We start from the raw sequence: 14,109 nt of genomic DNA, 5'->3' as shown, positions 1-14,109 counted from the left end.
TTCCCATCAGGTTTGCCACTGATACTGTCACTAAAGACACACAAGCTGCCATCTCCAAAGAGGAACCAACGTCTGTGCCCAAATCGTCTAAGGGAACAAAAGCGCGGGATGTAAGCAATTTTTTAAAATGAGCATTTTGTTTGACGTGTGTTTGCATATTTTCAGGAGTGCAGTTTTGTATTGTGAACGAATGAATCTTGGCAGGATAGCTCAGCTAAGCATAGCGCAGTACACCAACATGAGGACCACGATGCACTGAAGCTCAGGTTATTAAAGGCTCCATTAAAACATGCTGTTATCACTTCTGGTAAACTCCAGGTTGGCAGAGCGGGCCAAAAAAAGAAAGCCAGAATGGCACGGACCCGCTCCGACTTCCTCACCCGCACCCCCTTTCTCTCAGTTGGGGGCGATTCAGACGAGGAGGACTATGATGGCGACAGCCTCCACAGCCCCCGTCATTACACTCTACCCCACTCCAAACAGAGCTCCACGGAGACATGCCTAAGAGAGTCCTGTTTCAGTGACTCAGACATGGTAACAGGCGCCATCCAAGCCACAAGTGGCCCTCTCTAAGTTCTTATAAGCGTGGCTTCTCTTTCTAACCCACTCAGCAGAGAGAGCATAGGTCTGCATCACACCTCTGAATCAATATGAGCTCCAATAAATTTCTCTTTTCTCAATAATAAGTTTTTAAAAAAATTAACAAGTTTTCTGGCAGGTATTTCAAAGGCATATTGGAATACCTGCCTTGAGATCATTTTGGATTTTATGTTTGGGGTAATGTGTAATATTCATGTCAGCTTTTAAAGACGTGAATTTAAGCACATCACAACTTTGAATCTACTACTACATTTGATAACCGCTCTAGAAATCAGCAGTGAGTGTGAATCTGGATTTATGCATCACGATGCAGGAGACCTTTTGAAACGTGTTCTTCCTGAAACATGAAGCTTTTTAACATAGATGCTTTTCTAACATAATTTGGCTTCATTTTCTCTCACAGTTCCTTCCTTGGTAGTAAGATTTGCATGTCACCTGATTCTTCTTTCTCTTAGCAGATAACACCAGCCACTAGCCAAACCTTGAAAATCATAAAAGAAAAAATTTGGTCTTGATTTTTTTTTTTTCCCATCACTTAAACTCTTATTCTCCTCAACTACAAAAAAACTGAACTGTATCATTTGTTTTCAACTCTATATTACAAGCCTTGTGCTTTAGTATTTGTGTTATACCTTTTTTACATCATGTTTGGCAAAATGTAATTTCAGCCAGTGCAGCACCAGTGATGTGGTGCTGCCATCTAGTGGCTCATTTTTGCCTTCAGCTCATAATCATACTTGAAGAAATGGAATCTCTTTTTTTCTTCTTCTCATTTTGCCATTTTGTCTTAAAATGTTACCTGTCCCGATGTTGTTTCAGCCTGCAAGCTCCGAGGAGAAAAAGAAGCTACACAAAACCATGTCATCAGGCGATTTGGTCAAAGAGGACTCTCTACGTAAAAATTCACAAGATGGAAGGTTTGCTCTTCAACTTTGCATTTCTAGCAAAAAATAGGAAAATGCACACAAAAGAAAAGCATAACTATATAAAACCATATAAAAACATGAGCAAAATAACATATATACACATCGATTGTATCACATAGAGTGCTATTACCTTCAGAAAAGAGTCTTCTGCATACAGCCATGTCTTGTCATTGACACGATTTTTGTTTTTGTATGATTTGGGTTTTTGAGACTTTTTCATTTGCTTGTCACTTCTGTTTCCTTTCGACTAGGAGTCGTAAGATTCTTGGGCCGCGTTTTTGGGGCAAGAGCAAGTACGGGGATAAGAAGACTTCCAGAGAAAAGCTGATCTGTGGGGCTGAGGCCTTGGATGGAGACACTGGAGACACTGGTCCTCTGCTTGGAGAAGGTGTGATTTCCAAGAGTAAAATGTATCCATTTCAGATATACTGTTATTATTTTTTTTGTCTTTTAAGAACTGAAAGTTGTTGAGTAGGAGATAATAGATGCTGAAAAGCTTTTTACTAAATAAATGTAATTAGTTCTTCAAATATATTGAATAAAAATAATATTGTTGCCTCTGAAGCGTCACTGATTGGAGTTCTCTTCCTTGTAGCAGGTCAGGAAAACATGTCGCCGCCATGCAGTCCTGATCTGACCTTAAATCAGTCATTTAGAGACTCGAAAGAGAACAGGGAGCCATCTCCCAAGGTGAAGCGGAGGCGTAGTGTGAAGATCAGCAGCGTGGCTCTGGAGTCTGCCCAGCGGCAGAATGACACGCTGCAGATACTGACCTCCATCGGCGACTACAGGAGCATGAACGACTTCCTTGTGAAGAAGGTACAGCAATATATGCCATCTGCATTACGTAGAGCTCGAAGATGAACTTGAGTATCAGAGTTTTGATTCTTTATATTTGAACTGCACATCAGGTATTAGTCCAGTGTCGTTTATGATCATGCTATGTTGGTGTCATGTTTTAGATCAACGACTTGGATGCAGAGGACAGTAAAAAGGACACCTTGGTGGACATCGTGTTTAAAAAGGCTCTGAAGGAATTTCGTCTTAATATCTTCAACTCCTACTCCACAGCACTCGCAGTAAGTCCTCTGAAGGCTTTTTATATTTGAATATAACCATTCAAACTGAAAAGTCACGTGTTCCCAGACTAGAAAGATAAATACTGCACTCTTCCTGTGACTCCTCCCTAGATGGATGATGGTAAGAGTATCCGCTACAAAGACCTTCATGCACTGTTTGAGCAAATCTTGGAGAAGATAATGCGACAGGAGCAGAGGGACTGGAGGGAGTCTCCTGTCAAAGTGTGGGGGAACACCTTTAAGATTTTCCTGGACGAGTTCATGATTGAGTACAAACCTGCACACTGTGCACTCAGTAAGGTAATGACACTCTTCTCACTGTACAGGTGAATAGACACAACTCTGATAGGCACACAAATAATTTATATTTACAAAAAACTACTGGGTGCTATTTATTGATAATGAAATATAATAAGAAGTAAAATATCTCTTATTATCATTTGTCTTTTTCTTTCTTTTTTTTTTAACTGCAGCCATTGCCAAAACCTGAACGCAAGAAACGAAGGAAGAAGGACACAGACAATGTAAATTTGCCTTTATCCTCGTCAACATTAAGGGCATGCTCACAATCATTGCAAAAAATAGTGATGTAATCAGAAAAAAGTGCACTCAAACAATATAAAATATATGAAAGCAAACCAAATGAACCTGTGCTCTGCTGCCCCCTGCAGGTGGAGGAGCATAACGGCCACATCTTCAAGTCCACCCAGTACAGCATCCCCACATACTGTGAATATTGCTCGTCACTCATCTGGATGATGGACCGGGCCTGTGTGTGCAAATGTGAGTATGCACGCACAGTGTCACAGCTAAAGAACACCTGAGTGTAATACAGCCAGGAAAAGTGGACGCTTCGAAGGCCACTGAATGTGGAGCGTGCTAGCACAAAAATGTTTGTGACAGAAAATTAATAATCAAAAAAAGGTTTTAATCCTGGATGTGCTGCTTTGTCAACCTTAAAATATATGTGATGCTGTAATTTGCATTGTCACATGAAGAGTAGTCCCTCTGATGGAGGAACATCAGTAGTTTTAAACTGAACTAATTATAACACTTTTAATAGTTAACTGAACCATAATGAAGCAAATCCCAGATTTACTCCTTTAAAACATCCTCTGATGGAAACGGTGCAGATAAAGTCGAGCTTGTTGAGGTTGTCCGAGGTTCTTGCTGAGTGAAGTTAAAGACTAAAAATTCCCAGAGTGGTGGAAAGACCAAATAATTGAAATGTCCTTAACACTGATGTCAGTGTGCTCCATACACGGACACACATACTGTTGGTTCCATAGCAGAGGGCATTAGACTTTCACTTTTATATGTTTCATAGAGACTTGGCCTCAGCCTAACCATGACCTTCATTCTACACATAAACGTAAACCTTTAATTGCTTATGTGAGCTTGCTTCCCCCCAAAAGTAATCAAGTTCCTGTGACTATGCAAACCAGATAGGTCAAGATAGCAATGGGAATGCCAGAGTATCAGTTACATAATCCAACTAATTTAATTAATATGATATAAAAGAATTAACTTTTTCATGACCGCAAATGCGCACAGACACACATCTGTGCTTCACGTGGATGTTCACATGAAGTTTTGCGCGGACACACACACACACACACACACACACACACACACACACACACACACACACACACACACACACACACCCCTTCTCTGGCCGAGCTGTGCTCAGTCTGGCCTCAGAGATAGAGCCCCTCCCTTCTCTCCCTCCTCGGCCCTAATCAGATTGTTTTCAACTGGACTCATGGGGTCTGCGGCTCCGTGTCTCCAGAGATTTCTCCACACAATTTTGCCCTTTAGTCACACAGGATGTTTTCTTCGTGCCAGCCAACACTGCTTTGGCTTCTCATGTGCTGAATTTTTTATGTTTTTTTTAACCTTTTCTTACAACTTCTGCTGAATAATGAGGAGGCACTGTCTTTCTGTGGATAATGGAAATGATGTTTTTGATCTCTATGGCTGTGTCTATCCAGTGTGCCGGTATGCCTGCCACAGAAAGTGCTGCCAGAAGACGACCACCAAATGCAGTAAGAAGGTGAGTCGGCCATATTGTGCACCGTCGCAGTGATGTCCCATGACAGTAATTGTGGGTTTATGTACAGTAGTTAGTGTTATTTCTACTTTTTGATCTTATGAAAATTGTTAAAGACTGTACTTAGTTTGCTGAATTAATGATATTTAAACTATAACATTAGTTTTGGATGAACTCTGAATGGTGTGAAGGCATGTGTCATATGTGTGTTTTTATAAGAGCATATTATGGTTGTGTCTGAATAGTTCGATCCAGAGCTGTCCTCCAGACAGTTTGGAGTAGAAGTTTCTCGCCTGACTAACGATGAGAGAACAGTGCCTCTGGTAGTGGAGAAGCTTATCAACTACATTGAGATGCACGGCCTCTACACTGAGGGAATTTACCGCAAATCTGGTTCCACCAATAAAATTAAGGAGCTCAAGCTGGGACTTGATACAGGTAAACTTGGCTGCAACTCAGTGAGCAGGTGAACGGTGCTAGCTGGTTTTAAAAAGCTGCTTGCAATTACTCAGTGTCTGCGTTTTGTGTCTGCATTGTCTTTGTGGTCCCACAGATGTGGAGAACATGAATCTGGACGACTACAACATCCACGTTATTGCTAGTGTTTTCAAGCAGTGGCTGAGAGACCTGCCTAATCCTCTGATGACATTTGAGCTGTATGACGAATTCATACGTGTCATGGGTGAGTGGTCGCATATGCCGACTATTGCTGTGGTTCAGTTGAATTGCACTTGAGAATTTGGCCACACATATTCTGCAGACATCAGAATGTATGTGTATTGGTTTGCTGCAATAGTAAAAAGTGAGTTCTTGTGTGGGATATTAATTCACAGGTTTGCAGGATAAAAAGGAAATGACCAGAGGTGTGTATTCAGTTATTGACCAGCTAAGCAGAACTCATCTAAACACTCTGGAACGCCTCATATTTCATCTCGTCAGGTAACAGTTTTTTCCTTAATATGTGAAGATGATTTAGTTCCTTCTTGATAGACAAGTAAAACGCAGAATTCATTCTTTTAGGATTGCTTTGGAAGAGGAGACAAACCGTATGTCACCTAATGCCTTGGCTATAGTTTTTGCTCCTTGCATCCTTCGCTGTCCTGACACCACTGACCCACTGCAGAGCGTCCAGGACATCAACAAGACAACAGCGTAAGGCTATGTCTAATGTCTGTCAAACAATTCACTGCCTTTGTCTAAGGTAATAGATCTTGGTAAAGGAAAACTGATGTTGACTTAATCTGTTTCATATCGGAACAGTAAAGTTAAGCATGAAAAACCACACTGGTATCCCTTTCTATGACTGGGACGCAGCTGTGGACCCAATGGGTGGCCAAGGGTGGCCATTTTCATTATAGACCACACCTGGCTGTACCACACAAACAATAACAAAGCCTCTGAAGGGGATCAACACATACTCAGAAGCGGAGTTTTGGCCATTGACACACATTTTAATAGCATAACCACCCATTTAAATAACAGCATTAATGAAAAGAATAAAGTTTGTAAACATTCCAGATTCCTTTTTTCTTATGGTCTTAATAAGAATGATTGATTGATAAAACTGAAGAATCAGTTTTATTTAGAATATAAATAATATATATAAAAATAGTCTGGCTCCAGTACTGATGAGAGAAGAAAGTGGGGAAGGTTACAAAGGAACAAGCAGTCAGAACAGAGGTCAGCTGTGGTGATTTTAGTCATTACTTAGTAACAGAACAGCATTGTTGCTTCATATCAGTTCAATACAGTCTGTTTTTCCTCAGTGCTGTCTCCAAATGTTTGCTTTGATATATGTGTATTTGGAAATGAGTTATAGTTTAATACTATATAAATATATATAATAATATATAAATAAAGTTGGATTGATTTGAATTGCGTTTGGCCTGCTTTGCTGCAGATTTCCTCGCTAATGGTGGATAGAGTTAGTGGCTTGAGAGATTTAATTTACTTTCTTGACAGAAAACCATAGAAATCAGTAACCCAAGCGAAGAGAAATGCCATATATTGTACCGTATGGGGGAAAAAAACTGCATGGAGAGGAATGTTATATACCTTTTTATATGAAGTTATCGTTTTGCAGCACTGTTTGAAATTTCCAGTAACTGAAGTTTGTCTCTTGCTGCCTCTTCATAGGTGCGTAGAACTTATTATCTGTGAACAGATGAATAAGTACAAAGTGAGACTAAAGGACATCAGCACTCTGGAGTTTGCTGAGAATAAAGCCAAGTCCAAACTGACGCATATCCGACGGTCAATGGTAAGCTCAATCAGCATGACCAGGCCCACAGTTATCAGAGAAATGACTCATTACTACTGTAAATCTACCTAACCTTTACTCCTTCACTGCTTGACCTGCCATGATTTCCTCCTTTATAACCTGCTTCTCTCCTCCCTAACATGTCTTTTCCTTTACCCAGAGACCAGTACTAATAGCTGTTAGATTTATGTGCATAGCACACATTACGGTATGTAAACGCACACCATGGTTTGCATCCCCAAAGAATCATCCAGTGTTGTGGTGTACAGAACACTGTATCCAGTATATGTTGAGATATAAACATCTGTCATCCACCCATCAAGCACGAGTCATCACGGCACTGAGTCTGTTTTGTTGTTGTTCTTCTTGCCATATTGTGTTCTATTACCATCTCATGTGGATGCAATTAAATCTCATAATTAGATTTACTTTATCGCTGTATGTTAATAGAATGTTTTCAGGGCATTCAGCATAAAGGCTTTTTAGGAAACTGTCTACATAAATTGTGGACATAGGTCATCATTGTGTTTTTCTTCTGGCTTCTCTTCTTCGATGGGTTGGAAGACTTTCATTCCCCAACGAAGTGCCATTTTAGTGTAACGCAGGGGTGTCAGAGTCATTTTAGTTAATGAACCATGTTCAGGAAATTTGAACACATGCTGACCATTGTATAACCTATTAAAATAAAAGAACTCACTCACATGTGATTTTTTTTTTTCCATTTATAAAATGTCAGTCCGGCTTTAGTGTAATACAGCAAATAGCAATTAGCACATTGTGGGTCAGTTTCTTTGTGAAACTGAAAATAAAATAACTCATGATCCCAAGGTTGAAGGCTGTAAAACCGATGATTCAGGATACTGGTTTAGATTGAATTTGCACAGTTTGGATAGCCACTCATGATGTGATTCATTCTTAACAATTTCCAACACAATGCCTCCCGGGGCCAAATACAGTAGGTCCAAAGAAAAACCTTCCACTCCTTCTCAGTATCTATGCACAGGGTGAGATTGAACCTTTCTGTGGACTGGATCCTGCACACAGGCTGCAGGCTTTGACACCCCTGGTATAATGCAATTAGTAATATTGTTGCAACTTTAAAGAAGTGCAAGATGGTGTCCTCCTGAAGTGTAGCTATCACTCAGTCACTAGAATTACCAGATTATTTCTGCACATTAAGCTCGACCATTTTGAACCTGGCACTGCTGATATTTTGATTCTTATTACTTTTGCTCAAAGCAACCAGATGCAGCCAAAAAGGTAAAGTTTGTTCATAAACTGTGTCTGGGTTTGATTGGTCAATTCATGTGTGAGTCAAGAGCTGCCAGCTCAAAGAGCTGTAATGTATATAACAGCGTTTACATTTTATGATAACCAACATTTTAAAAAATTAAAAGTCCACTCTTGATTTGCTCCTCAGGGAAAAGGTCGCTCCCAGCGACCAAGCTACCACATACCTTCACCTCCTGTTAGTCCGCGGCTGCAGCCTATGGCTGACGCTGCCATAGAAGAGAGCGGCGGTGAAGAGGGAGCGGAGTCGTTACCTGACATCCCGGAGCATCAGCAGGCAGCCATGCAGCAGGAAGAGAGGGTGCTAACAGAGGAAATTGAAAGCCTTCAGAAAGAGAAGTAAACATTCTCACTGTGCTTTAAATGTTGAATTATCTGGCTTGTGTGTTGCATTGATGCCAGCTGTGTGTCATCACTTGTGCGCAGCTCATTTGTTTTTCTGGATGATGCTTGTCTCTACAGGGAGGAGTTGACCTTTGAGATGCTGTCTCTGGAGCCACGAGCATCAGATGATGAGACCCTGGAGTCTGAGGCCTCCATCGGTACAGCTGACAGCTCTGAAAACCTTAATGTGGACTCTGAAGAGACCATTTCTGACTTCTCTGGTATGCCATACTGATCATTCTAAACTGCCTTATCATTCACAATTCTTCGTGTGCATATAAAAAATATTGACCTCTTTGCATTTTTTGGGTGGGGGTTTCTCCAGAGAGAGGTCCTTTGTTGACATTGCCCTGGACTCTGAAATCTGACGGGAAGAGCCCCCGACGCAGAGTTCTCCGCCGCCAACCTGCGTCTCTGGATTCTGTAGACTCGTGTTTCACCGGGTCCTCGTACTCCTCCTCATCACATTTCCATCCTTCATCGTCTTCTTCTTCCACCCGGCGCTTTCGTTTCCAGTCCAAGTCTTCTGGTGTCAGCTCGGGTCCATCACAGGCCGAGAGTCTGACTCCACCCATAGCCTCCCCATCCTACAGCTTAGACAACAGCTCTACCGGAGATCAGGAAGTGATTTATGATGAAAGGCCCCAGTTTACCAGCCGAGGCACTTACAATCCAGATAAGGGTAAGCAGAAACTTAAGGGAGCCAAACATACTGCCCCAACGCCCTCCAGAGAAGGTGGTGGTCATGGCAGGGACCCTTCAGACATGCCACAGCCTGTGGTAGTATATGGAAGTAATGAATTCATGGTATGAAGGACAATGAGACACCAAAGCGATCCCTATCCAACTTCCTGCCAGGCATACATGTTCCCAATGGGAGGTGACAAACTGGCAACTGATCTCCACTCCTCAAACCACTCTTGCTTAGCCTTTCATTCTTAAAATCTGCAAAGAAATTTCCCCAAGTGCTGTGTACAGTGTTTCCCCCTCCTGAGGCGGGGAGGAGAATTGTCTGGAAGAGAAACAAGAATCAGTAGATGGGCTCTTCTGTGGATGAAACTGCCAATCGTGCTCTCACAGTGTCTTGGCAACTCTTTACTCGGCGCCAAGAGGAGACAAACTGAGCAGGAGGACAGAGAAAAGGGAATGTTGGAATATGCAGAAGAAAACACGGCATCAGGGAATATTACAGAGCTGGAAAGCTGAAGCAGTGTACTACAGAAATTGAGAAGAAAAACAAATCGGGCACCATCAGGCGTCGCAGATGTTACAGTGAACTTAAAGCTCACGACTATAGGCTGCTTTATGAGTTTACAATAAATGTAAGCAGCGGATGCTTTGTTATTACAAAATAATTTTTCCCTTATTTAAAATTTTTAATGTCACAGAAATTCTTTATAGCATATAATATACAGGTATAAATACTGTACAAAGCCGGAACACCAGCCTCTGCTGGGTAGTTGAAGTCAAATATTTATCTTGGTTTTTTTGTTTTTTTTTGGTTTTTTAAAATTGAGATTCTTGAACAGAGATGTTTGGGTTTGGGCAGTGGATCCCACACTTCTGTTGTGTACATGTGCCGAGAGCTCATGCGTGACTGTAGGTTTGTGTGAGACAGAAAAGAAAAAAACCCACTTAATGTGTTTTAAGTTTGTGCTGCTTTTTTTTTTTTTTCTTTTCCCCTTACAAGGGAAATACAGCCATCAAAGGGACCAAGTCAGCTGGTGTGTATTCCAGCCAAGGGGATCCCAGCTCTTTAGGAATGTTGGAATCTGTGATAAAATTCCTGCATTCACCGCTTAACAGCCATACAACTGTTATGTACAGTACAGGTCATATGTACAGTATAGAGAACAAATGCCATTCTATTCTTGAAATCCATTATTACCCACTCCCAAAGCCATTCTCTTCTGTCTCTTAAGCATTTGCTCAATAGCAACCATGCAAGAACATAAAATCATTGTGTCTTGTCATTATTAATGTGTGTATGTTTTAGTTGAAACTGTCCAACTGCATAAGTGCAATTCTTTTCTTTAGGCCTGTGTTTAAAATAGGGAATTACTCATTTTAACTAGAAAGTGCATTTTCTGAAGAAACTGCAGTGTGAATGCTTGAATCTGAATGTATGCACTGAAATGAATTAATTACTGAATGTTAAGTTAAAAATTCTGAATGAGCTGGAAAATACAGAATTTTTAAAGTGAAAACAAAAGTGCAGAACTTTTGAAAGCTGATGTTCACACAGAAGAAGTTGGAAAAAAGTTAAACATGTTTAAAATGTAAATAATAAAAAAATGAGTAATGACAAAAGAAAATTTAGAGTCAGAAAATCTCTGAATGAATATTAAAAGTTCAAATTCTTCTAACTGAAATGAACTTAAAAGATGAACAAAAATTCTGGAGAAAATGCAAACTTTAATATACAGCATAATGTTTTTCAGACATATACACATGTGTATATCATGTTTAATAGTATTACATACATCAATTTGTTTTGTATGTCATAGAAAATAACATAAAAATCTTAAGTCATATTTTACAGCTTCTTTCTGAAAAGGACTAGTAGAATAAATAAAAATAACTAAATTAAATAACTAAATAAAAAATAATAAGCAAGATATGAAATACATGAAAATTCAACTTTTAAAACCACAATCCTGAACCTTTAAATTGTGTTGGTTTCTTAGAACATGGCTGAACAGCTGTTTCTATCGTCCTACTTAATCTGTCTACACATCTTTTTACTACTCATTCTTCTTTATGTTTTAATGTAAACAGAGTCCACACAGTGGTAAAAGAGAACTGTATAGAGATTTTTGAGTAAACTCAAATGAAAGCCTAAGGTGGTGACACAGTTTAACACGTGCAAATAATCAAATAAACACATTAGTCCTTTTTGTGAATATGGATAAATAAGTATCAATACAGCATTGTTCAGCCATGCCACTAAATGCTTTTTTACACAGTGTTTTAACCTGGGCTCAGACACAAAGTCCCAAAATTAGTTAGTCCCTGACTTTGAGTTGTGGTTATGACTAATTATTATACACAAGGCTTTATCTATCTAAACTCTAAGTACACAAATATGAAAAAAACCCTATACTTACCAGCTGATACCCCACACTACACACTAGGTGTGCCATGTGACCTGAAACTTTGGTACAAAATCATCATAATCATTCTGTTAACACTGTTTTTTAACACTGTTTGTGTTGCTGTTCAGCAGTTTAAAATGTTTTAGATTGGATTACATGGAATGAATTTGAATTTTCTTGGGGGGTTTTGTGTGTGTTTTGTTCTTAGCAGATTTTTTCTTCCATAACGTTGAATTCCATTTACCACATTTCTGGTCATATGACATCCCGAGTGCCCACTTAAAAAAATCCCCACAGTTAATTCAACATTAAAACAAAATAAAAATATGTTAAATAAATAAAGGTTTGCTCTGTGATGAAATACTAAATAAGCATACATTGTACAGAGCACTAACAATGACAACAATCCTTTAGCCTGTTGATCAGAGAGAGGCAGTCATTATGTCCATTTAAAACCTGTAATCACAGAGCACAATGTTTCTGTGAAACTATGAAGTCCCATATGATCCTCATCATGTCCAGTGACTTCAGAGTGGATCCTCCCTGTCATCCGGCCAGTGTTTGATGTGTGGCAAGCAGCACAGAAGCAGGATAGCTGAGGACTTTAAAAGAAGAGCAGAAAACAGGAATATGTAGTTGTAAATGTAAATATCAGTGATACTTGTCTTGTCAAAGGGAATAAAATAATGAAAATGTTAACTTACACACTCATTTAGGGAGGATCTTGACACTGCACAGAGGAGGCACAGTCAGTCTGACAATGATGGTGATCTCCAGGGATGTTTTCCTGCAGCAACATTCCTGCCAACTGGCCGTATGATCCAGAGTAGTTGGTTTGTAATAAACAGAAAGGTGTATATGTTAGGTAGTGTGCACTCAGAGCTGGTCCTAAGAAACAAACACATCCTGTAATAAACTGAATACCTGTAGTAGTGCTGCTGCAAATATGAAGCCCTTCTATCATGAGTGGTTTCAAAGAAGGTGTTTTGGAGGCTCAGTCACAGAAACTGTGCAGTCTGTTCAGTCCTGAGTGTCTCGGCTCTGAAGGGGATGGATCACAGAGGGAAACACCTGAGTACAGACATTACAATACACTCTAACACTCCTAAGGTCAAGTGAAAACACAATTTAAACACTTCACAAAGAATGAATACATGTTTTCATGGAAATAATGTCATTAACCCTTTTTGTTGTTAGTAAATCTCACCGACTGCTTGTGGGACAAGCTAGAAGGAAGACTTATCACAGAATCTCTCCTGTGCTCCAGATGTGAAGTCTCACGCTCTGATCGTATGGTGATGAAGATGGTGATGATGAAGTTTCTCTGATCTGTGGCATTACAGTTTCTGGCTGCTATGTGCTTCACATTGTTGGATTTTACATGTGAAGATTGGAGAAGACACAGGAGGACTGTGTCTCTCTTAAAAAGAAAAAAAAAGAAAAACAAAGGAAACCTAACAGGAAAGGAAACCCCCCCCCCCCCCCAACTCCCACCGTACCCCCCCCCCCCCCCCCCTCCCACTCAACTCCCCAACCTCACACCATCAAATGTCTATACAAATGTAGGGTATCAGCTGGTAACAGAAAGCAAGTGTAACATATGCACTACATATGTAACACTGCTGAAACATTTCTGGCCAGAAATGTGCAGTTATCAACCCAGACCCACCCTGATGATTGCACTGGCCAGAAACATGATAAAAGCTCATAAAAATTTATGTTTCATAGAAAAATTTGTCCAAAAATATAATTGTGTACTTTTGAAAAAGTTTAAAGTTTATAACAAACCAAAATAATAATATTTTTGTAAATAGTATTTCAAAATAGAGGCACACATAAAGTGGCTTAACTGTCATTATTGCTGTAATTAGGTTTGTTTGTTTGTTTGTTTGTTTGTTTGTTTGTTTGTTTTTTTAAAAAGCAACCTTTAGTCATTATTGTTCTCTCAGAAACAATGAAGAAGCTGTTGAACATTTATGTGTTGTGTGGGCAATCCTCTGGTCCACCCTCCCTCCCTCCCAGCCACAGTGAGACTGGGGCAGCCTGGCAGGATGTTGAAGCCTGGCTGCAGAGAGGATATGCCTACACTATTCATTTTAAACTGCTATATTTGATTTTTCTGACATTTATAGGTTACTGTTAGTGAATTTTAGATTTTCTGTAATAAATAAAATTGTCATCTTTTACTGATATCATTACTTAATTCATGTAATTGTATTTTATGTAAACAATTCAACCATTATACTGCAATGCAGGGCGTCAACTTTTAAATATCGCTCTACTTTCTTAAGTCATTCAAAAATATAGAAATTACTTACTGTATTCAAAGATCTAGATCATGAATCATCACAGGACAATACACAGTATACTGGGTCATGGTAACTATGGTATGTCTTCATGACTCCAGAATGGAGACATCGAT

General features: G+C 39.7%; 1 protein-coding gene and 1 long non-coding RNA gene across 9 annotated transcripts in view; one reads left to right on the top strand and one right to left on the bottom strand.

Moving 5' to 3' along the window:
* The window catches only part of myo9aa (myosin IXAa), a 98,597-nt gene extending 88,048 nt beyond the window's left edge, over positions 1–10,549 (top strand). For 4 of the 8 annotated variants that reach the window (XM_026162514.2, XM_026162519.2, XM_026162496.2 and 1 more), the window contains 19 exons: positions 11–110; positions 319–534; positions 1,420–1,517; positions 1,778–1,914; positions 2,122–2,345; positions 2,489–2,605; positions 2,717–2,905; positions 3,079–3,129; positions 3,277–3,388; positions 4,600–4,661; positions 4,904–5,096; positions 5,212–5,340; positions 5,492–5,597; positions 5,679–5,810; positions 6,795–6,918; positions 8,158–8,178; positions 8,339–8,547; positions 8,671–8,813; positions 8,918–10,549. In XM_026162514.2, the coding sequence (XP_026018299.2) occupies positions 11–110; positions 319–534; positions 1,420–1,517; positions 1,778–1,914; positions 2,122–2,345; positions 2,489–2,605; positions 2,717–2,905; positions 3,079–3,129; positions 3,277–3,388; positions 4,600–4,661; positions 4,904–5,096; positions 5,212–5,340; positions 5,492–5,597; positions 5,679–5,810; positions 6,795–6,918; positions 8,158–8,178; positions 8,339–8,547; positions 8,671–8,813; positions 8,918–9,405 (2,851 nt within the window). In that variant the 3' untranslated portion in view covers positions 9,406–10,549. The remainder of the gene's footprint in view (positions 1–10; positions 111–318; positions 535–1,419; positions 1,518–1,777; positions 1,915–2,121; positions 2,346–2,488; positions 2,606–2,716; positions 2,906–3,078; positions 3,130–3,276; positions 3,389–4,599; positions 4,662–4,903; positions 5,097–5,211; positions 5,341–5,491; positions 5,598–5,678; positions 5,811–6,794; positions 6,919–8,157; positions 8,179–8,338; positions 8,548–8,670; positions 8,814–8,917) is intronic. The other 4 variants (XM_026162503.2, XM_026162523.2, XM_080306121.1 and 1 more) reach the window with 4 other exon arrangements.
* Positions 10,550–12,155: 1,606 nt separating this feature from the next.
* Positions 12,156–12,752, bottom strand: LOC145431133 (uncharacterized). The gene is made up of 3 exons (XR_013911486.1): positions 12,612–12,752; positions 12,392–12,495; positions 12,156–12,289 (listed from the first exon to the last, which is right to left on the bottom strand). It is a non-coding gene; the product is annotated as an uncharacterized LOC145431133 (long non-coding RNA).
* Positions 12,753–14,109: the final 1,357 nt, after the last annotated feature.

The sequence above is a fragment of the Astatotilapia calliptera genome, chromosome 1 (genome assembly GCF_964374335.1).
Source record: "Astatotilapia calliptera chromosome 1, fAstCal68.1, whole genome shotgun sequence".
NCBI classification, from domain to species: Eukaryota; Metazoa; Chordata; class Actinopteri; order Cichliformes; family Cichlidae; genus Astatotilapia; species Astatotilapia calliptera.
Note: the sequence above shows the minus strand (reverse complement) of the source record. Positions and strands in the feature narration are given on the sequence as shown.